We start from the raw sequence: 22,794 nt of genomic DNA, 5'->3' as shown, positions 1-22,794 counted from the left end.
AGTAATAGAAAATATCAGAAAGAATGCAGTTCGTGAACAAATATCAATACCTGAGCTAAAAAAAAATGTCATCAGAAACCTAATCAACAAGGTAAAATCCCTCATGGCTGAAGTAAAGTTCTTGACACACCATTACAGAACTGCAAAACTGAATGAGAATTGTAAAGGAATTTCCTTAATGAGAGTTCTAAGAAAGATTATTATTATTACTAACACCAGACCTCCATGGAGTCAAAGGACTCATCACAGGAGGTACACACTGTTACACACACAATGCAAATCAACTGTGCTTTAAACTCATTCAATGTATCTGCATTCAACACAATGTAATTATTTTCATTCAACTCACCAACCACTCTCCATGCAAACAACCTACTCTTTATACCCTGGCTCACACCCTCCTTAATACAGCTTCCAGGGATGTTCCCTTTATCTACCCCCCCCTTTCCCATTCTATGAAAAATTTCTTTCACATTAACTCAGTGATAACTCTTTACCAATTAAATGTCTCAATCATATCCCCACCCACAATACTATTCACAAGGTTTTGCAAACTGCATTCCCTCAATCTGTCTTCATATCTCACATTGCAAAGGGAAGTTACTACCTTAGTCAGTCTTCTCTGGACCCTTTCCAATACATCCTAATCAGCATGAAAACTAGAGGACCAAATCTGTGCACAATAATCCATGAGGCCTGATAACAAGGAATGGCAAGGTCCCCAGGATCATTGCCATAATCTTTTGTGATGACTTCATAACTTGTGCATTGTGACCTCTGAACTTCAGATCCTTGTCCACTCCAAGGTCTCTTGTTTCCTCAACTTCCTCCAAAATTTCCCACCAAGTGTGCATTTTGCATCCTATTGTTGCCTGCCAAATTTCAGAACTTTACACTTTGCAACACTGAACTGACAATTAAATATTAAATACTACTGCCTATGAATATAATACAAATTAAGTTCTCCCGTAAAGCCACAACAACATCTGCTTCATTTCTCATCACTCACCCTAGTTTGCATCATCTGTAAAGAGTTGTGTATCACCAGTTAAACCCATCTCAATATAATTAATGTACAAATTAAATAACAATGATTTCAAAATAGATCCCTGTGATGCACCACTAGTGACTTTCCACTTCCAGGATACTGCATCGCTATAAACAATATGCTGATCTAAGAGACAGTTGCCTATCCAACACTAACCTATCATCCAATCTCATCTACGCCAGTTCAGTTTACCAACTTATAGTGGGCAATCTATCAAAAGCCTTTCAAAATCTAAGTATACCACTGTATTTGCATCTCCTTTGTCCAATACATTTGTCACCTTGTTATAAAAGCACAACCACTCTTTAACAAACACAGAGATTACTGCTGTTATCAACCCACTTTTGTATCCTAACTCTCACTAATCTCTTCAACACTTGAACTACAACTTTGGTTATACAGATCAGCCTATAATTTGCAGCCTTAGACTTATCACTACCTTTGTGAAGTGGAACAATTTTACTTTCCTTTTACTCCTTTGAGACTTGTGCTGTTGCAAGACATTTCTTAAACAGGTGGGCTAAGGCTGATGCCAACTTCCTGTTCCATTAAAACACATAGTGATATGTCATCAAGCCCTATTGCTTTATTGGCATCTAGCCCACTTAACTCCTTATATACCCCCTTTCATTCTCCACACTTCAGCTGATTTCACACTGAAGATGAAACACCATGATGAACTGCTCACTGAATACCTCAACTATGTCTTTCATTATCAATCAACCACTTTTATCCATTAACATCATCTTGCCATAATCATTCTTCTTTCTGCTTCCCACATATTAAAAAAATTATTAAAAACTTTCGAAGATTTTTCTTTGCCTGATTTGCTAATTTCTACTCATACTGCACTTGTGCTATACAAGCTGAGTTGCTCTCCATGCCTGACATTCTTGTGTAACTGATTATTACCATTATTCATCTTGACTGCCTCCAAAGTGCCTTCTTCCAGATTTCATGCTTATTCCTCTTGTTTCATCCATTTGACACCTACCTGCCTTCTGACCTTCAGAATACATTTACACATTGATGTTGTTAAGGCTCTCTCTGACAGTTCCCAAGTAGCATTTATTTCTTTTACACTCATTCCATGCTATAGTTTCAAGCTCTCTCCTAACCTTCTCATAATCGTCAAACTTGTAATTCCACATATATCCTTTTCACAGAAGTCTTCATATGGCTAGCTACAACCTACGTGATCACTTCATGATCATCACAATTAGAGGGAAGCATGAAACCCTACTCACAAACACATCCTCTGATGAAATGATCAGATCTAAAACTCTCAATCCTCGTGTGCACTCTCTCAAGAACTCAAGAAATTCATTTTCCTACCCAAATGCTACTTCTTCACTGCCATAATTAAAATCCCCCTCCACATTCCCTGGCCTATAGCAACATCCAACTAAATATCTCTTCCTGTCAACCTCAACCTCCACCTGCTTCAAAACCAGTGCCAATATTTCTCTCTTTCATGTCTACTTCATGTGGACACAATTTCCCTGCTATCATCAGTAGCATTCCTCTTGCCTTCTTGTCCTCTCTATCTTCATGAAAAACACTGTACTCTTCCATTTCTATTCCTGTCAGGATATCATCCTCATTCAATCATGTTTCACTTATTCCAACAATTTTGGGCAAATAAACTCAATGAAACAATTTCATTTCCCTTATTGGTCTATAACCAGTCGTACCCAAGCCACCTGTAAGCTGTGATTTCCCTACCACACGTAGCCTTGCCCAATCACTTATATTACATTTACCCCATATACCTCCTCAGCCTCAACTACATACCTCCCCACACTTCACATCCAGATCCATTCAATTTCTATGCTAATCATCCCCATATATTCGCTACCACTTCCAACATCCACTCTCCCAATGTCATGTCGCACTGTCTGCCCCAACTCCCCCCCCCCCATTTCCCTGTTCTCTTGCATTCCCATTCTCTCTTCATCTCTCACACTACTACTACTACTACTTCCAATATCAAGTACTTCAATCATTTCACTCTTGTTTCACCTCTTACTTTCTCTGATCACTTACTTGCATCACACACTACACTTTCTTCTAGCAATAGTTTTGCCAGTTCACTCACTCCTAACCATTCAAATACAATCAGTCACTTTTGTAAAAATCCATTCTTTCCTCAAATTCATGCTACACATCTACAGATTGCACTCCTTTCAACTCGCATAGCTCTGCCTGCATACCATTCATGATTCTTGCTTTCCATCTCAACTCATCATTGTCATACCTTGGTAAGCACAGTGACAACCTTTCCCACTATACTGTTATCTTTCACTCTCCTCAATATCTTCCTGATTCATACTTAAATTTCCTTATGTCCAATTAAATCATTTGTTCCCACAACCACCAGAAATCCTCTTGCTAATTTCTGCCTCATATCCAAAGCATGAATTATCTTGTTCATTTTCCCTCCTCAAACACACACTTCATGGATTCTTTTATTAACCATACCGCTAATAATGGAATCTCCATACACTGCTATTCTCTCAAGTCATTCATTACCTTGTTTTCTCTTTTTTCATTCATTGTATCTTTTTTTTTTTTTTTTGCACTCTTTCATTTGTTTCCACTAAACATTTAATATCACTTTGCATATTCCTCGTTTAATTTTCATTTTGTAAAACTATAATAAATTAGTTTAATCCTTTATCCAAGTGTAAGCAAACAAAGTTTGCGCCTGAAAATATCTTCAGGACTGAGATAAGGTAGTGCAACACCAGGCAACTCCGAGCAAAGGTGGACCAAGCTCTCATCACTCCTTGTCTTAGTATCTCCCATAATGCAAAGCACATCTCCTTGCAGACATGTATACTGCTATGCATTAAGGGAAGGGCCACTACCCAGACAGGTTTCAACCTTCATTGAGGTCTCGTCAGTGGGAGGCAGACCCAAACGTGGAGATACTAAGGCAGAAGCAATAGGAGACGTCATATTTAACTATAGGAGTTGCCAACAGGTGTACCACCTTATTATTGAATTACTCTGAATTAAGAGAAAGATGTTGAAAGTTTACATGTCCGCAAGGAGATGTGCTTTGCATTATGGGAGATACTAAGACAAGGAGTGATGAGAGCTTGGTCCACCTTTGCTCGGAATTGCCTGGTGTTGTACTACCTTACCTCAGTCCTGAAGATATTTTCAGGTGCAAACTTTGTTTGCTAACACTTGGATAAAGGATTAAACTAAATTTATTATAGTCTAACCAAGTGAAAAATAAACTTTCAACATTTTGTAAAACTATTTCTTTAAATTTAGCTCCCTCTCATTCTGTCTTACCTCTCTTCCATTTCCTTATTCCTACTTCCTTTCACTTCCATATAACTTACGTTTTTGTAATTTACACAATTTGGGATCTAACGGACCAAACTGTATTCTTATTGGCTTAAACCAAAATATAAAATGATGGTGCAACACGATAGAATATAATTTACATTTGTTTCTTTATTCTTACATTCTTTCAGTCCTGATTTAAGTTTCACTAGCTTTCCTTCCATTATTCATACAGTCTTTTGCACCCATATTTATGCTAACTTTCATTCCTTCAGTCTTTCGTATTTGCTGATAACTCTTAGTCTAACAAAATACTGCACTTTCTACAAATCCATACCTTTCGTCTTACACAATATTACACTCATCTTTCCAGGCTTTTTATTAATGATCATACCATTTATGCAAGCATAACTGAGAAAAATATAAGAAAATTATTGAAACTACTGAAGAACAATCTGAATTCAAGCTAAACTAGGGTTGCCAAGACTAGCATTTAACCTTAAAACACTGGTTAAGAAACTACAGAAGTATAATAAGAATCTAGCTAAACTTTCTTTTATCCCCTCCAAAAAGGATATAATATGAGGAACTGCTCAAAATGCTGACAGGTTGCTTATGTATACAACAACAAAAATCAGAAATTAAAACTGAAAATACTCTGATGTTAAATCAAGTGTAGCATAGGGTTGCAACTATCTCCAATGTTATTTAATGTATTTACAGCAAACACCACTATAACAAACTGTTGTTATCGATATAATGGACTACTGAAAGAATATATATAGCAAATAGACATATTCTGTTTTTAATAATGGCTGACGTGTATACAGAAAAAAAATTAATAAATTCTATTTTTCTATACATTTGTCAACTCTTATTAAAAATATATTAAAACTACTGAAATGTCCTGACAGTAGCCTTATAAGGCTACTCTTCTATCAAAATATTGCATTATCTGTAATAACTGCAAACATTTATTTACCTTTTAACCCAGAATGAGATGCTTGTGCTGCAATCAGGTGTGGCTTTGTAAGCCGACCAACTGCTTGGTGCTGTCGAACATCAACACTTGCACACACGGTACTTTCTCCATGAACAAAGAAGTTGAATGCAAATGTCAGCTGTGGACTAAAAGAATAATAAATATGCTAAAATACAGTAATATATTAAAGTAAGGATTTACACAAAAATTTCATATAAGAATAGAACTATTTTGATTTTTTTTTTTTTAAATAAATATTTCAATGCCAATATTTAATCTCCAGTAACTGAGGTATTTTCCAAGGTTAAAAACATACACTGTATTATTGAATAAGAATGTGAAATTTCAAGCAAATGCTCAAATATTCTTACTATTCCATCTGGTCAAAGGTGGCTTTGCTGTTGTTTTAGAAGGATGAGAGCCTCCCAAATCTTTAACAGCCAGTGTCTATAAAGCATATGCTAATATTCACTGAATAATCTTTCACTTTTGAAGTAGAGTTTTTAGGGTAATGAGTTGTCTTTATCTTACAGTATGAAGAGTGTTAAGCACATGGTCTGTTAGTTCGTTTTTTCCTGGTCTATAATTATATGATTTTGGTGGTATTTTCTTTCTTCAGCTGCAGATCTACAGACTATCCATATATGTATTTAAATGCTTACCACAATATTTAAATATGCATAAAAATTTTCTAAACCATTCCTTACTAGAGAATTACAAAATTCAGTGAATAACATTAATAACCATATTACAATTTACATATCTGTTTGTGTCAAGAAGATGCTAGAAACTCGTGTTGTCTTGTCATAAGTTTTTCATGAACCACTGAGATTCTTTAGCTGTGGACTTCATAACCGCAATCTGTCTCGAGAATGAGGTGGTTGGTCCTATGCCTCTCGGTGTGTCCCACGCTTGTAGATGCATATGTTCACAGGACAGATTTGTCTGTTGAACTGGTGTTGCATTATAAAAAAAAAAAAAAGAAGAATATGCAAACTGAATTTAAAGAAACTCTTGAAAAGCTGTCTGTATGAAGTATCTGAAACTATCACTATTAACAATGCAAAACTTTATGTAACCAAGACAGCAGAACCTGATGCAATACTGACCCTTCCTGTTGCTGGAGAGAGAAAAAGACCACAACAACTGAATAAAAGAAAAAAAATTATCATCATCATCAAATTCCTGACATGTACCCTCAAGGAGTGTACAGGACATGCCAGTACTACATGAAAAATTTACATCATTATTAACTTCCTATCTACAATTTTCCTCCAAATCAGTCTGTTACCTGTCAAGACTCCAACATCATCAGATTTTATATTTCTGTCTTCTAAGGCACTTTTTACTGTATCAATTAACCTATATCTTGATCTTACACTGGATCTTTTTCTTGCTACCCTGGCAAAGAACACTTGTTTTCCTAATCTTTCCTCGCCCATTCTGTTTAAGTGACCATACCACCTGAGATTCGCTCTGCTAATGCATTCCTGGATGCTGACAATGTCAAGTTCTTTCCTAATATCTTTGTTTTTAATATGATATTGCCATTGATGCCATTTGTTTATTGTTTATTATTGATGCCCATAATCTTTCCCAGGACTCTCATATCTGTGGTTTCTATTCTTTGGTCAAGTGTTTTACTTCTAACCCAGCTCTCAGATCCATAAGTTAAAATTGGCTTGAACACTGTCTTGTATATATATAGCTAATTTAGGGTTTTCACTAATTTCTCTCTTATTCCATATACATTTATTCAGTTGACTTCCACCAGCTTTGTTGATCCTATTGTCTATTTCCATATTTAATTTACCATCTTCACTAAATATTGTGCCTAATTAGCTGAAATGTCTTGCTTTTTCTATAGCTTTTTCATTCACAATGCAGTTGATATTTTCATTGCTTCTGCCTATTTTCATTGTCTTTGTCTTGTTATTGCTGACCTTCATACCAAATCTATTACAACAGTTATTCAATTTAGTCAGGGAATCTGCAAACTTGTAGCAGATTTATTTAGAGGTATAACATCATCCACATAAAGCAAAGAGCTGAGATTAACATCAAATTTGATATCAGGTTTAATACCACTTTCCTTTATAATGTGATCCATATAGATAATGAATAACAGAAGGGATAATGTACATCCTTCTCTGACACCAGATTTAACATTAAACCATCTTGTATTTCCTTCAATTCTAACTGCTGACTTACAACTCAAATAAAGACTAAGTATTGCTTGATATAATGCTCCATTGACACCATACAACTGTAGCATTTTGAATAGCTTTTCTCTTGGCACCTTGTTGTATGGCTTTTCCAGATCTGCAAAACTTAAATATAGATCTTTGTCATATTACCATGATTTCTCAACTATTTTTCATAAAGTGAAAATCTGATCCTGACAGCCTCTACTTGGCTTGAATCCAGCTTGTTCTTCACCAAGCTTTTCTTCCACAATCCTTCTCAACCATTTCTCAAGTATACTTGCATAAATCTTACCAGGAACCCTCAGTAGAGAAATACCTCTGTAATTCTCACATTCAGTTTTATTTCCCTTTTATTTTAGTTTTATTTCCATACCACCTCAGATTAGCTCTGCTAACACATTCCTGGATGATAATAATGTCAGGTTCTTTCCTAATATCCTCGTTTTTAATATGATATTGCCATTGATGCCATCATCCACATCATTTCTCAGGACTCTCTTATCTGCAGTCTCAAGTCTTCAGTCAAGTGTTTTACTTCTAACTCATACTTCTAACACTAAAGCTTCCGAAGATTTGGGAAACACTCATCACCAGAGTTCCCACCTTACATTCCAGGCCACCTACTACTGCCCTTAGAGAGCGCTCTACCTAGATAGGACTTTAGTGTCACCCACGTGGTTGGGTTTAGTATTGTTTGTTATTTGTGTATATGTTACATTAATTGTTTTTGTAATCCCCGTAGATGCCCTAGTGACTAAGACGAAATATAGGAAGTATTAAAGTCTATTTTAATTCTTTTTGAGTGTTGTAAAAAATCCATTAAGCCTCCAACATGATGTCCTCACCGCACTTAAGCCTCTACACACGTACTTCTAACTCAGCTCTCAGATCCATAAGTTAAAATTGGTTTGAACATTGTTGTGTATATATAGTTAATTTAGTGTTTTCAATAATTTCTCTCTTATTCCATATAAATTTATTCAGTTGACTTTCTAGCGTATCAGCTTTGTTGATCCTATTGTCTATTTCCATATTTAATTTATCATCTACACTAAAAATCATGCCTAAATAACTGAAATGTTTTACTTGTTCTATAGGTTCTCCATTCAAAATGAAGTTGATATTTTCAATGCTTCTGCCTATTTTCATTATGTTTGTCTTGTTATTGCTGACCTTCATACCATATCTATTACAACAGTTATTCAGTTTAGTTAGGGAAACTTGCAGGCTTGTAGCGAATTTATTTAGAAGTATAACATTATCCACATAAAGTAAAGAGCTGAGATTAACATCTCCAATTTTGATATCAGGTTTAATACCACTTTCTTCATAATGTGATCCATATAGATAATGAATAACAGAGGGGATAATGTACATCCTTGTCTGACACCAGATTTAACATTAAACCATCTTCCTGTATTTCCTTCAATTCTAACTGCTGACTTACAACACAAATAAAGACTAAGTATTGCTTGATATAATGCTCCATTGACACCATACAACTGTAGCATTTTGAATAGCTTTTCTCTTGGCACCTTGTCGTATGGCTTTTCCAGATCTGCAAAATTTAAATATATATCTTTGTTATATTACCATGATTTCTCAACTAATTGTCGTAAAGTGAAGATCTGATCCTGACAGCTTCTATTTGGCTTGAATCTATCTTGTTCTTCACTAAGCTTTTCTTCCACAATCCTTCTCAACCATTTCTCAAGTATACTTGCATAAATCTTACCAGGAACCCTCAGTAGAGAAATACCTCTGTAATTCTCACATTCAGTTTTATTTCCCTTTTTATATAGGGGTACTATGAGAGCTCTACTCCAAGAATTCATCCCTCTGTCCAGGCCTTCTGAACTATGCAGTTCAGCCACTGTAAGACTTTTATATCTCCATAGTTGAATATTTCTGGTCGAATATCATCTACTCCAGCTGCCTTTCCATATTTCAGGCTTTTGATGGCTTTTTTTTTTACTTCAGGTACGGATATGAAAAAAAAAAAGAATAATAATAAATTATTTTACTTAATAAAAGTCAGATAATTAAATTACATCATTTTATTCAATTTTATTTATTGATCTCATTCAGCAATTGTTGAATAATTATATAATTGCTGGCCTGATTGTTAGTAAATAGTGTGCTCACTTTTTGACCAACACCAAATTGTGAGTTTAAATTCATCTTCCACCTTGAAGATGAATATAGAATATTCATCTTCAAGATAGAATGAAATTTCAAGGTCGAAGATGAATTTCATGACTCAATGTGAGACCTCCACCCTGCTTACTGGAAATCTGAAGCAGGTTTAAAAAAGTTCCAGGTTTGAAAATACTTTATAACAGTACTTTTTAATTTCATCTAAATTTTATTTTTTATTTTATATCTTTTATTTTTTATATAAATAACTGAATTTATTGTCTAAACAATTGACAAAGGTAACATATTAAGGTGGCAAAACATATTGGTTTTTATTCTTTTAGGTTTTGTGTGTACTGTGATAAACCCAGTTATATACTTTAAAAAATAACTAATTAACTAAAATAATTAAATAAAAACTGCTCAGTTTTTAACAATGCTAATTTTATATTTAAAATGATTCTGAAGAAAACAAGGACCCCTTTATTATTATTATATTAATGGAAACCCACAAGCATCCCAATTTTCATCCCAGGAGTCTATGTTAATTCTTACTCTTACAATACCTGCCATCTCCTTAATAGTTGCTAAACTAATCACAGCCTGTTAGTGCATTACACTTGTCACTTTCTATAACAAAAAATGTAATCCATACTATAAATCACACTGTGTAAAATTTGAGTGATGCCTTGTTCTCTCGTCTTGAAATGGAATGCAACTTTGTTTGCTTTTGATCAATTCTAATTTATGTTTCCATCATAATTCCTCATTTTCTTCTATTCATCAAGTTCTGCAGTTTATTCTCTATCTATGCTAACAGTCAATAACCTGCAATGTTCCTGATATTAAGTTTATATGTCCAAGTTTAAATGGTCTCTTGATGGATTATTTGAACTTTCTTGTTATATTAATAGTGCAGCTAATAACTATAACAAGATAATAGTGACCAATACATCTTTTGAATGGAATGATGTCAGAGATTATGTGAGAAGCGATGTGGGTGCATGCACACATCCAAGTGCACCTACCATGTATTCATTCTCAGTGAAAAGCTAGAGTAGAAAGTAAAAAATGTATAGAAATGTTATGAAAGCAAATTTCAGAAGCATTGCATAAGAAGTGTGACAGTAATATGATCAATGTTTGTGATAAAAGGCAAGAAAATCTGAGCCATATGGAGGAACACTTTCACTCACTCCATATGGAATGAGTGAAAGTGTAAATTGGAAGAGTGATAACAAAAAAGAAGTAGTGGGAGATAAGGAGAATGATGAAGTGGGCATGAGGAGAAAAAGGATCATGCTTATAGGATGTTTTTCACATGGTTCGGCTTGAGTGAGAAATTTAAGGCTTACATGAAATATTTCACAGGACAAGGTATTAGTCAAGTAAGAAATATCATGCTTACATGAATCTTTCACAAGACAAAGTACTAACTCAATTGAGAAATATCAATGCTTACATAAAATCTCTCATAAGACAAAGTGTCAGCTTAAGACTCTGAAGAAGAATCAAGTGGCAGACAAGAATAATGGAAGATACTAATCAACATCCAAACATCCATGCCAGATTAATAAGTCTTGCATAAAACTGAGACACAGGAAAAGTAGTATCAGCTATCAGTTAAAGTAAACTGCAAAAAAAAATTTGATGCAGAAAAATATGAAGGAAACTTAAGCTTTTTTGGACATATTTGAAGGATGGATAGTAGCAGAAAGATCAAACCTTGCTGTTTGGTACAATGGACAATATAAACAGAAGAGGACGGTCAAAACAAAAATGGGTAGATGATGTGTAGGAGTGAGTCATCTGGCAATGGACAGAGAGAAAAATGGCAAAGAATGTGAAAAGAGCATCAGACACCAAGCACTGGCCTCATGGGCATTGATGATGATGATGAAACATACAATAAAATTAAAAATTAAATTATATCATTTGCATAAAAATTCCATACAGAGTACATATACAATTGAGAGCTTCCTTCAAACAATATGCACTCAGTGCTGCCTTTTATCCTGTTGAGTGCTATTTTTTTTTTAATGTGTACCCACTTTCTACTTGAAATCATCAGTTATACAAATTGCCACAAATTGATCCAGCTGAATTTGTGGTTGCAATCTTCAGAAACTGTTCATCCTTAGGTTTTGTACACCAGTGCATGGGAAAAGTTGGTTCAAGGTAAAATCCAACAGTGAGTGGACAGGGATGGGATACTCTATAGTGGGCAGCAAGGCTTTGTAAAGGATAAGTCCTATCTTAGTAATTTATTCACATTTTATAATAAAGCGACAGCAGAACTGATTAAGGAAATGGCTACACTTCTGGATTTTGCAAAAGCATTTGACAGAATACCACATGGAAAACTATTACAAAAGTCAGACCAATCGGAATGGATATGAGGCTAGTAGCATGGATTGGGGGGGGGGGGGGGGGTGACAGACATAAGAGAGTAGAATATGGCGGAGTAGAATCTAGAAGAATAAGAGTGATTAGTGGAGTATCTCAGGATTCTGTACTATGGCCACTATTCTTTAATTTGTATATCAATGATACAGGAAAAGATTTAAGAGAGAGATATTCATTTGTTTGCTGATGATGCAAAACTGGGAAAGGCAATAGCTGATAAAAGTGATGTAGATATCCTGCAGGATGATTTAAGTAAATTGACATTGGGGGGACATAGAATAATGATTGTCAATTTAATGTTACAAAATTTAATGTTTAAAATTTTAAAATTAAAAAATTTAATTCAATTGAATGTTGCACACAGTGTATCATACTGATGGTACTGGATTGCAGGAAATTGATGAGGATAGGGATTTAGGGATAATGGACTTATGGTAAATGCTGGTAAAATAGCACAAAGGATTACTTGGATGTTGAAAAACACACTAACACGTAGAGATAAAGAAGTTTTATCCCTCTTTATGGGGCCATGATTCAGTCACACCTTGACTACCATGCACAGATTTGGTCGCCTAGGTTTCTTGCAGACCAGGAGGTGGCAGAGAAGATTCAGACAAGTGACTAAGCTCGTGACAAGTCTGTGGAATTTTCCCTATGAAGAAAGGCTGAAGGTTACAAAGTTCAGTTGATAAGGGGGGAGATGAGGAGACATGATAGAAACTTTTAAGATATTAAAGGGGTTTTATAAAATTGATGCAAAGGAAATTTTTCAATATATGACAAACAGACAGAACTAGGGGTCATCCATGGAAGTTTGTAAGAGTGTGGTTAGTAGGAGTGTGCCAACCAGATTTTTTTCGTGGAGAGTGGTGAATGAGTGGAATGGATTGCCAGAATTATTTGCAAGTTCCCTGATAGTAAATGATTTTAAGGAGAGGTATGATAGGTGTTGTGTGTATAATAGTTAGTTTGGGTCTCCCTCAATGAGTCTGCACTCCATGGAGATACCATATAATAGTAATAATGTGTCCTTTTATATATATTAGAGGGATGATAATGTACCCCTAGTTCTCTCTATATCAGAGCATTCCAGGTATCATTTTTAGAGCAAACTGGGACTCATCTATAAACAGCACGAGCTCCATTGGTCTTAGATCCAGTTGATGTGGAGCCTGGCCCATTTCAAACATATTCCCCTGTGGCATGGGGAAAGGAGCATGCAGATCACCTTCATGAAGCCTTCTGCACACAGCAGAAGCAGATACCAATGTTCCTGTAGCCAACGTGAGGTTAGACTGTAGTTGATTTGGAGGTAGCACTCATGTTTTGCCGAGCAAATAATCGGAAATATCAGTCAACCACTGTGATTGTAGCCCGTCCTTCACTAATCTCTTGGCTACTGACTTTAGCCACTTCTGGTTTTACAATGGCTCACCTTGATTTCATCAGTTAAATGAAGTCTTACAGCCATGTTGATAGCAAGAATTTTTCTATCATGAAATATTTTGTTCTCACTCCAGACATGAAATGGAAAATCATTCCAACACTTTTATGCCATGACTCATTTGCATATACATCTGACAGCACCACTATTTACATAATGTATCTGACTTTGATATGTTTTTTTTTCTTTTCCCCTGAGTTATCTTGATTTTTTTTCACTTTGTTTCTTAATTTATGGAAAGCAGAGTATATGGTAAATGCAAGGACTCACAGAGAAGATGGGCAACCTTCTGAGGGGATGGTGTAGAACATCAGTAGAGTGGAAGTGACGGAGGCCATGAAGAGGATGAGGAATGGAAAATCGGTGGGCCCCGGCAGGATTCCAGTGGAGGCATGGAAGGCACTGGGAGAAGAGGGAATTGACCTACTGTGGGACCTGTTCATGAAAGTTTGCCAACAGGAAAATATACCCGAGGAATGGAGGGAGAGTACTCTTGTCCCCATCTACAAGGGTAAAGAGGAGGCACAAGACTGTAAAATTTACAGAGGAATAAAGTTGATGTCCCACACAATGAAAATCCTAGAAAGGGTTCTTGATGGAAGATTGAGGAAGGAGGTGGAGATTGCAAAGGAACAATTTGGCTTCATGCCTGATAGATCAACAACAGATGCTATCTTTGGGTTATGGCAGATGATGGAAAAGTTTTTTTTTCTTTTTTTGTGCAAAGAGAAACAACGGGAGCTACATCTGGTATTTATTGATCTGGAGAAAGCATACGATAGAGTGCCAAGGCAAGAAGTCTGGAGGTGTCTGAAGGAGAAGGTTCCGGAGAAATATGTCAGGTTGGTGCGGGAGATGTACAGAAATGTGAAGACAAGTGTTCGGACCTGTCTTCAAGTAACAGTTGGCTTGCATCAAGGGTCAGCATTAAGTCTGTTTCTGTTTAACATTGTGATGGAGGTGGTGATGGAGGAGATGAGAGAAGATATGCCTTGGACAATGCTGTATGCAGATGGCATCTGGCTGTGTGCAGATTCAACAGAAGAAGCGGGAACTAAACTGGAAAGAAGGAGAAAAGTACTGGAAGAGAGAGGTATGAGACTAAGAGGAATAAGACATATGAGAGGAATATGAGACTAAGCAGAAATAAGACAGAGTATATGTGTTGCACAGTGGGAGGCAGCCAGGAGACAGATCTGGAGCTGGAAGGAAATGTCATCAGGAAGGTGAGAGACTTTAGATACTTAGGTTCAACAGTGGAAGAAGATGGAGGAGCTGAGAAGGAAGTGGGATGCAGGATACAAGCAGGTTGGAGGAACTGGAGGGAGATGGCTGGAGTGTTATGCGATAAGAGGGTGCCAATCAATCTGAAAGGCAAAATCTATAGGACAGTAGTGAGGCCAGCTATGACGTATGCTATAGAATCTGTGGCCCTGAGGAAAAATAACAGCAGCAGGATAGAAGTAGCAGAGATGAGAATGCTTAGGTGGATGTGCGGTGTGACCAGAAAGGATCATCTGAGAAATGACTATGTGAGGAGAACAGTGAAAGTTATGAACTTAGGAGCGAAGATACAGGAGGAGATGGTTTGGTCATGTGATGAGGAGGGAGGACGAATATGTGGGAATAAGGGTCATGCAGATGGATGTACAAGGAAGGAAGAAGCATGGGTAGCCAAAGAAGAGATGAAGGGAGCTGGTAGAAGAGGACTTGAGGATGAAGAACTTGGATGTGGTGACAGCTCAAGACAGGAGGATGTGGAGGAGACTCATCATCAACAGTGACCCCAGTTAAGTGGGAGAAGCTGCAGAAGAAGAAGAGTATATGGTAAACAGAACATTATATAAAGCAATAATTTCTCTCAGCACTTAGAATTGAAGAAAGTACAGGAAGATGGTTTGATGTTAAGACAGAGTACACTGTTATTATTCTCATCATCTATATGGATCACACTATACAAGAAAAGTGGCATCAAACCTGATATCAATATTCTTGTGCTAACGTGTTGATAATTCTTGATATCAAAATTTGCCATATCAATTTAGCTATTTACTTTATGTAGATGATGTTATACAACTAAACAAATTTAGAAGTCTCCAGTATTTCTGAATTAAACTGAATGACAACCACTGTGACAAATTTGGCATCAAAACTAAACAAAAGAGACCAAAACTATTATTAAAATAGGTATGAATATGAAAACTTCAACTGCATTCTAATGTCAAACTTATAAAATGAGTAAAACATTTCAGCAATTTAGGTAAAATTTTTATATTAAATATTCCACACAGTTTGTTTTTTCTTTACTTTTCTGCATAAATTTCTCTGTAGCAATTGCAGCTTTCATCATTCTCTGCTTGGCTAAATGGCTCTTCATGTTGGGATTTATTCCCTCAAACTTATGTTGCCTTACTAATAGAGACAAATCCCTCTGCAATTTTTTTTTTTTCGCCATAAACGTTTTTTTTTTTTTTTGGGTGGGGGATGGGGGAGATCAGCTTCATGTGAGAGCTCTTCTTCCACAGCTTTCACCAATACTATACTTATCAATCTTCAGCTAACAGCACTTTCTTGTCAGCCACCTCTTTTATAAGGCTTTGTCTTCATGAACCCTGTGAATATGTGAACATAATTTCAGCAGCTTCTTCCAAACACCATTTATTCACTCCATGTTTCATCTACATTCTTTGTATGATGCAAAATATATAATATCTATATAATATCTTGCACTGTACATTGCAACATATTATATTCCTTCCAAAAGTCTCTGACAGTTTTCTCACCCTCAGTAGCAACAACAATCTGAGCAAAAGTATTTCTTGAAGGCACAATCATACCCTGGTCCACGTGTTGCAGGAGGGAGGTCGTATTTGGCAAAGTTGTTAATAGGAAGGCTGTTGCAAATACAGGTAGTTGTAAGTCAAGGATTGAATGCCATGTAAACTTAATCATGTAATACAATCATAGTATCCTGAATACACTCCATGAAGATGCATATTAGGAGTTTGATGATGATGGTGATTGTTTCTAAAATGTTTTAATAGCTTACAAAACATTTAATAAAATCAAAGAAAAGACCTGTGACTATAGTGAAAAAGCCAAATATTTTAATAAGCTAAGTAACAAATTTTGTTTTGCATATCACAAAACGTTTCAAACGATCCTATGGCTAGTGTCAGTTTCATGATGGGCCTATCCAACTTATTGAGATATAATCAGCAAAATATAGCATTCGTGTTCAGAGATTCACTTATCAGCTTAATGGCCTGTTTGAGTAAGGTATCATAAGTTACAAGTGCACATCTGTCTCCTGGTGGAATTTGTTCATGGGGTTTGAAAGAGGGAGCGACAGCTACAAGTTCCTGATGGCTCTTGTGTCATATTCAGACGCCTCTTTCACTTGTGTAATAATAATCCTGTAGATTTCATCTTAATTTTACAGATGTGGAGAAAGAATAAATTTTTTTTAGTGTTCGTAGCTCTTGAAAGAAAAGTTTGCTTTATGGTTGAAAATTTCTCTTTGAATAGTTGTTTCAGAAGAGCATATATTGTGAATTCTTGTTAATACAGACGTAATTACCCCATATTTTGGGGATGAATGAGATGTGTCCATGACTTGTGAATGTAGCATCTGGGAAAGATATTGTAAATCAGTGTAGAAAGAGCCACCAGTTTAATGTTTACAATCATCCAGAAAGGATTATATTTCATGTGATTGCTGGATGCAGAAGATTGATTTTTCTGTGAAATACTTGCAGGTCTAGAATGGTTTGATAACACAAAACCATCCTCGTGGATTCAATATGTTGACAAAATTTTTGATGTTTGAAAACATACTTGATCAATAATTAGAAATCAGCTAACGCCTTTTTATTCCCGTATACGGGGAGTAGGCGAGGCCATTTAGCCCTATCTAACTTTTTTGGAGACTGAGTGGGCAGTTCAATCTCCACTGGTACCAATCAGAGATAGATGGCCCAAGGCTATCACTAATTAAGCAGTACTCAGTGAAGAGAGACGACTCAAATGTGCCGCCATCTCGTGGTCCCTAACACAATATATTTAATGTCTGAAATAATTTGGGTTCTACGGTCGATTTTCTTGAGTTTACAGGACGAAAAACCCGAGTTTCCGGGAGGAAAAACCTGCTTGCCCGTGCCAGAGATCGACTAACTCGGGAACCGGTCGAAAAAAGGCTTAGAAAAATTTCCTCTAGTCGCCGACTAGACTCGAAATCAAGTCTTCCTTCGTGCGGCCAAGTGCCGTGGTTGGCAAACGCCACATCCACTGAGCTACACAGGCGCTCAATAATTAGAAGTATTTCTTAAAAAAAAAAAAAAAAAGTTTTTTTTTTTTTTTTTTTTTTTTAAGAAATACAATAATTAGAAGTATTTCTAAAAAATAAAAAATAAAAAAATAAAAAACTTTTTTCCCAGGGTTTAATATAACCCAAAATTCTTATTTTGGTTTATGTTAAACTGAAGTTGTTACTCTAACATGGTAGTTGTCTTCATAATTTTATAATAATGACTGCCACCTTCAAAGTCATCCATCAGCTGTTATCCATCCCTAAAGCAAACTTATTTCTTTGTCCCTACTAGATGTTTATCAAGTCTTTACTCTTGTAACTTTTCCTACTTTAGTGCAATATGTCATTTGGCAGAGAATCTATGAATATCAGCGCTATCTTTAGCTTATTACACTTCAGAAAGCTTGTATTTAGTGTCCAGTCTATGCCAGGACATAGACTTGACACTACCTATAGAAACCTCTGGGATAATACCGTTATTTCATCAAAGCATCTTTAAACATGAATGCCTCTTCAAAGAACTGCTAAAGCTTTATCACGCCATACAAATCTCACTTTGAATCAAAGGAACTTCTGTTCCCAAAGTTTGGGAAGCTGTAATTTCCAAATGCATAAAATACCCCCCCCCCCACACACACACACCAGGTTCCTAATAATGTTATAGTTTGAATTCAGAATACATATAGTTAAAGATAACAGTTATTATAAGATGTGCTTATAATCAGATGCATTTCAATATCCCAATGTTCTTCTTGTTTTATGCACTGAAGATGTTCAAAAATATTTGTTCATTAGATTAGTTAATTAAATACTTTTATTTTTCCTCTTCACTATGTTTATTTTTCAGTCATGGAACCCACAGGCTCCTTTACATTATAGAATCTAAAATATTTTGTCACCTTCATGACATTCATCTACTACTAATCTTATCCAAAGTCTTTGCTTATCCACTTTTTACATATTACTTATACTTTCAGACATTTTTCTGTCTCTATTTGCTAGCTGACTTATTTGACAGGAACTTTCAATATGATTTATTATTTTTATGTTAATAAATAATAAATAAATAATATCATATGTTCTTATTCCTGGATGAATCAGTCAGTAATGTTTTCTTCAAATTCTGTCATTGGGTTGGTAAGGTTTAGTTCTTGTTTTCAAACTCTTTCACTCTTACTCCTATAGTATTTGTATATTTGAGTTTACACCTCTGAACTCTTTTATTTTTCTTGTCAGTGTGATACTCATTTTTGTCCAGCTCAAACTAAATGGCAACTTCCAATTTCAAATCTGCTTGTATCCTAAACTAGTCTGAAGATATCACTATCAAGAATAACATTATTATTACAACATGAACATCTCCATCAGAAGATTTATTGTGCAAAGTCCACACAATTATTTACACAATGCATGTGATACTTTTCCTTAAACTCAATCACTGACAAAGCACTCTATTCCATTCCATATGTTCACCACTTTTTCCAAGCAAAAAATAAAGTCTCACAGCTTTGCTAATCACAATTACATAAATTTCACCTTTGTTCTGTTCATTCATGTACTGAATAATTTCTTATGCATCTATAATATAACACCTCTAGTAATTTCTGTTACCAGCATGTTTCCTGATTTTTGCCTACCAACCAAACTTTGCAACCTACAAACCTTCAATCTTATCCTCATAAGGACACTTCACAGATGAATCACTATTTTGCTTATTTTTTTCTAGATCCACTTCACCATTTTTCTTATCTACAAGAAACCCACAGCAACTAGATCTGTGCACAGTATCTTAATGTGGTCATATCATATAAAAGCCTTATAAAGAGGGACAACTTCCTTATTCCTACTTGCCAGTGTGTTTCTTAACATGCATTCTCTGAGATATTTTACTCATTTTTGCAGTATGCCTTCTGAATTTAACTCTTCTAACATCATCCCAAATCCCTAATTATCAGTATCTTGTAGTCTAATCTTTAAGTGTCACACACAATATGTAATTGTTTCATCCCAAAGTGCATATACTTGCCATTTGTCAATTTACATTTTGCCACATTGAAGTGAATGTAAAAACTAACATCTAAAATTAATAATTCAGTAACTAAATTTATTTAGCTAATGAGATTAATAAGCCAATATTTAGCTTTGGTCACCAAGGCATCTTCACAAGGTGATATGAGCACATGCATGCATGCACACTTGTAGGAAGTCAAACACAGACTGGTTATAAAAGGTAAGCTTTTGCAATCTTAACTGGCACTCTCTACAGATGTGATGATGGAAACTTGCTGACAGTCTCAAAAATATGGAAGCCCATAATTTTGAGAGTGTCAGCAACTGTCCATCACTGCACCCATAGAGAGTGCAGTTAGTACTGTAGGAATCTGCCTTTTACAACCAGTCTGTGTTTACCTTCCTATTAGTGTGCCTATGTTCATGTGCTCCTATCTGTTTGTGCCCATGAAGATGCCTTAGTGACAAAGGCAAAATATTGCCTTATTAATCTAATTAGCTAAATAAAGTTAGTTAGTTGATTACTAGCTTTAGACATCTGTTTTTCCATTAAAGAGCAAGGACCAATGATTTCCATATCTTGTCCATTGCCTGTAGGTTTACTTTTGTTTTTGTTATCTGAGATCTTATCTCTTTTATACAGTCTAAATCATGTGTCATGCTGCATCCTAGATACCTGAAGTTCCTAACCACTTCCATCTCGTGTCTGTTGAACTTGATTTGCTTTTTCATCCTCTTCTCTCTGAACATCATCGTTTTAGTTTTTTCAATGTTCATTGTCAACCCATATCTCTTTCCTTCTTCACTTAACTTCAGCACTGTTCTTTCTAATTCATCTTCTTCAATAATGACCATATTATCTGCAAATCGTAAATGATGGATTTTTGTATCTTGACATAAAATTCTCCTTTATGACATCCACTGTTCTTTCCATGGGGGATATTGGGTATCCTTGTCTCAAAATTGTGGAGTAACAGAAACCATCTTCCTGTTACTCCACAATTTCTCACAGCATCCTCTGCATTATCATCATATTATGCAATTATTATTATTGCATGACACCTTCAAGGATTCATCATGGGAGGGCACACTACTCCGCTCTCCTCTACTTATCGACAAATCAGATTCCTATTCACTCCATAAAATTCAAGTACGACCCATGCTACTTTCTGATCTATACTGTCAAATGCTTTCAGAAAGTCAACAAAGCAGGCATGGATATTTTTACACAGAGCTTTCTCCACAATTAATCTTAACATGAGTATTTGGTGCACAATACTCCTCACCTCGAAATCCTACCATCTCATCTAAATTTTTCTTCTATTAGTTTCCTTATTTTTCTGTTAATATCATCATAAGTACTTTTTCTCACATGACTCATATTAGAGCAATTATTCTGTAGTTTTTGCAATTTTGCTTCCTTTTTTGTGAATGAGTATTAGAACTGATCTTGTCCATTGTTCAAATGCTGTTTTCCCTTCGTCCCATGCAATGCTACAATGTGGAGATGCTGAAATATGGTAGTGAGATGAAGTTTATCTATTGTCACCTTGCCACCATATTTCAGCTTTTCCCCAGTAATCTCAGCATTCCTGGGCTTTTATGGATCTTCACATGCTTTACTGTCTTATGATCTCACCCTTCAGTATGTCTGTCTCTTCCTCTGTCTACTATTGGCAGATATTTTCTTCAATTTGTTGATTAACTTCTTTTGGATTTCAACATCTCCCTGTATCTTATATAACTCTGAGCAGTATCTTGTTGATCTCTCTCTCTCTCTAGTTTCTTCTGTGTTCCTCAAGATTTCATTCATCCTTTTCATTTTTTATGGTTCTCCACTTGGGCTCCATTTCTTGTTAAAGTTTCTCATCATCTTGTATACTTATCATGTTTCTATATCAACCATAGTATTTACTGATATCCTCACACTGTTACTCCAACCACTCTGACATTTATCTTCTAACCACTTTCTTCACTTCACTGAATTTCTCTCTGTACTGTTCTTCCATTTTTACACTAATACCTCTCCTAATCATCAAAGCTCTTTTCTTGAATTAGCTTTAAAAATATCTCTTGTGAGATCCACCTCTTTTTTTGGCTTCTCGGTCTCTGGGACTATTTCTTCCACTGCTCTCAATTGCAGACACCATTTTGTTGTTCCAATCTTCCAGTTCCTTTTCTGTAATGGATTTCAATTCTTCCTTGAACAGTTCCCCCCCCCCCCCATACACTTCCCCTGTGATTTTCTTGTCCAGTGTTCTCATATCTCTCTAAGTATGAAAGTGTGCCTTCAGCTGTCATTTCAATTTCAATATGATGCTGGAAATGACTAAGCTATGATCCGATTCCATGTCTTCTCCTTAAAACATTTGGGCATTACTGGACTGGTGTGGCCCATCTCTTGTTTATAAGTATCATAAACAAGAGATGGACCACATCAGTGACTAGCAAGTTCTTTGTTATTCCATCATGTGACCACAATGTCCACTTTCTGCCATCTTTTACTGTAGTTTTGTATTGCAAATTAACATGTTATGCTTCAAGGTAAATTCAAACATTCTTTCTCATCTTTCGTTGCTTTCTCCATATCCATATTTGCTCATTATTCTTTCCTATTCCTCATCTGTCTGTTCCATCTTGGCATTCCAATTCCCTTCAATAATAAGTATATCTTTCTTTGGTACTGATTGCAAGATTACTCCAAAGTTGTTAAACTATTTCTTCTTCAGTACTTTCTAAATTGGAAAAACAGACCTAGACCACTGTGATGATAAATGGTCTTGCTGCAAATCCTGCCATTATTATTCTTTCATTTATTGGTTTGTATCCTAGTAATGCTTCTTTTCCTCTTTTACTGAGAAGGAATCAAATCTCCAATCCAATTTCCTTTATGTTTTATACTATTGCCAAATCAGATGATTCTTCCAGCTTTCATCTCCCCTGACTCTGTTC

The 22,794-nt window shown here is 35.7% G+C and overlaps 1 protein-coding gene across 1 annotated transcript in view; it reads right to left on the bottom strand.

Moving 5' to 3' along the window:
• The window catches only part of LOC150092894 (mediator of RNA polymerase II transcription subunit 13-like), a 557,023-nt gene that overhangs the window by 359,721 nt on the left and 174,508 nt on the right, over positions 1 to 22,794 (bottom strand). Inside the window, exon 5 of the mRNA XM_090414065.1 lies at positions 5,331 to 5,476. Within this exon, the coding sequence (XP_090270191.1) occupies positions 5,331 to 5,476 (146 nt within the window). The remainder of the gene's footprint in view (positions 1 to 5,330; positions 5,477 to 22,794) is intronic.

Source organism: Typopeltis vanoorti, chromosome 24, assembly GCF_054136105.1.
Source record: "Typopeltis vanoorti isolate ZY-2024b chromosome 24, IOZ_Tvanoo_1.0, whole genome shotgun sequence".
NCBI classification, from domain to species: domain Eukaryota; kingdom Metazoa; phylum Arthropoda; class Arachnida; order Uropygi; family Thelyphonidae; genus Typopeltis; species Typopeltis vanoorti.
Note: the sequence above shows the minus strand (reverse complement) of the source record. Positions and strands in the feature narration are given on the sequence as shown.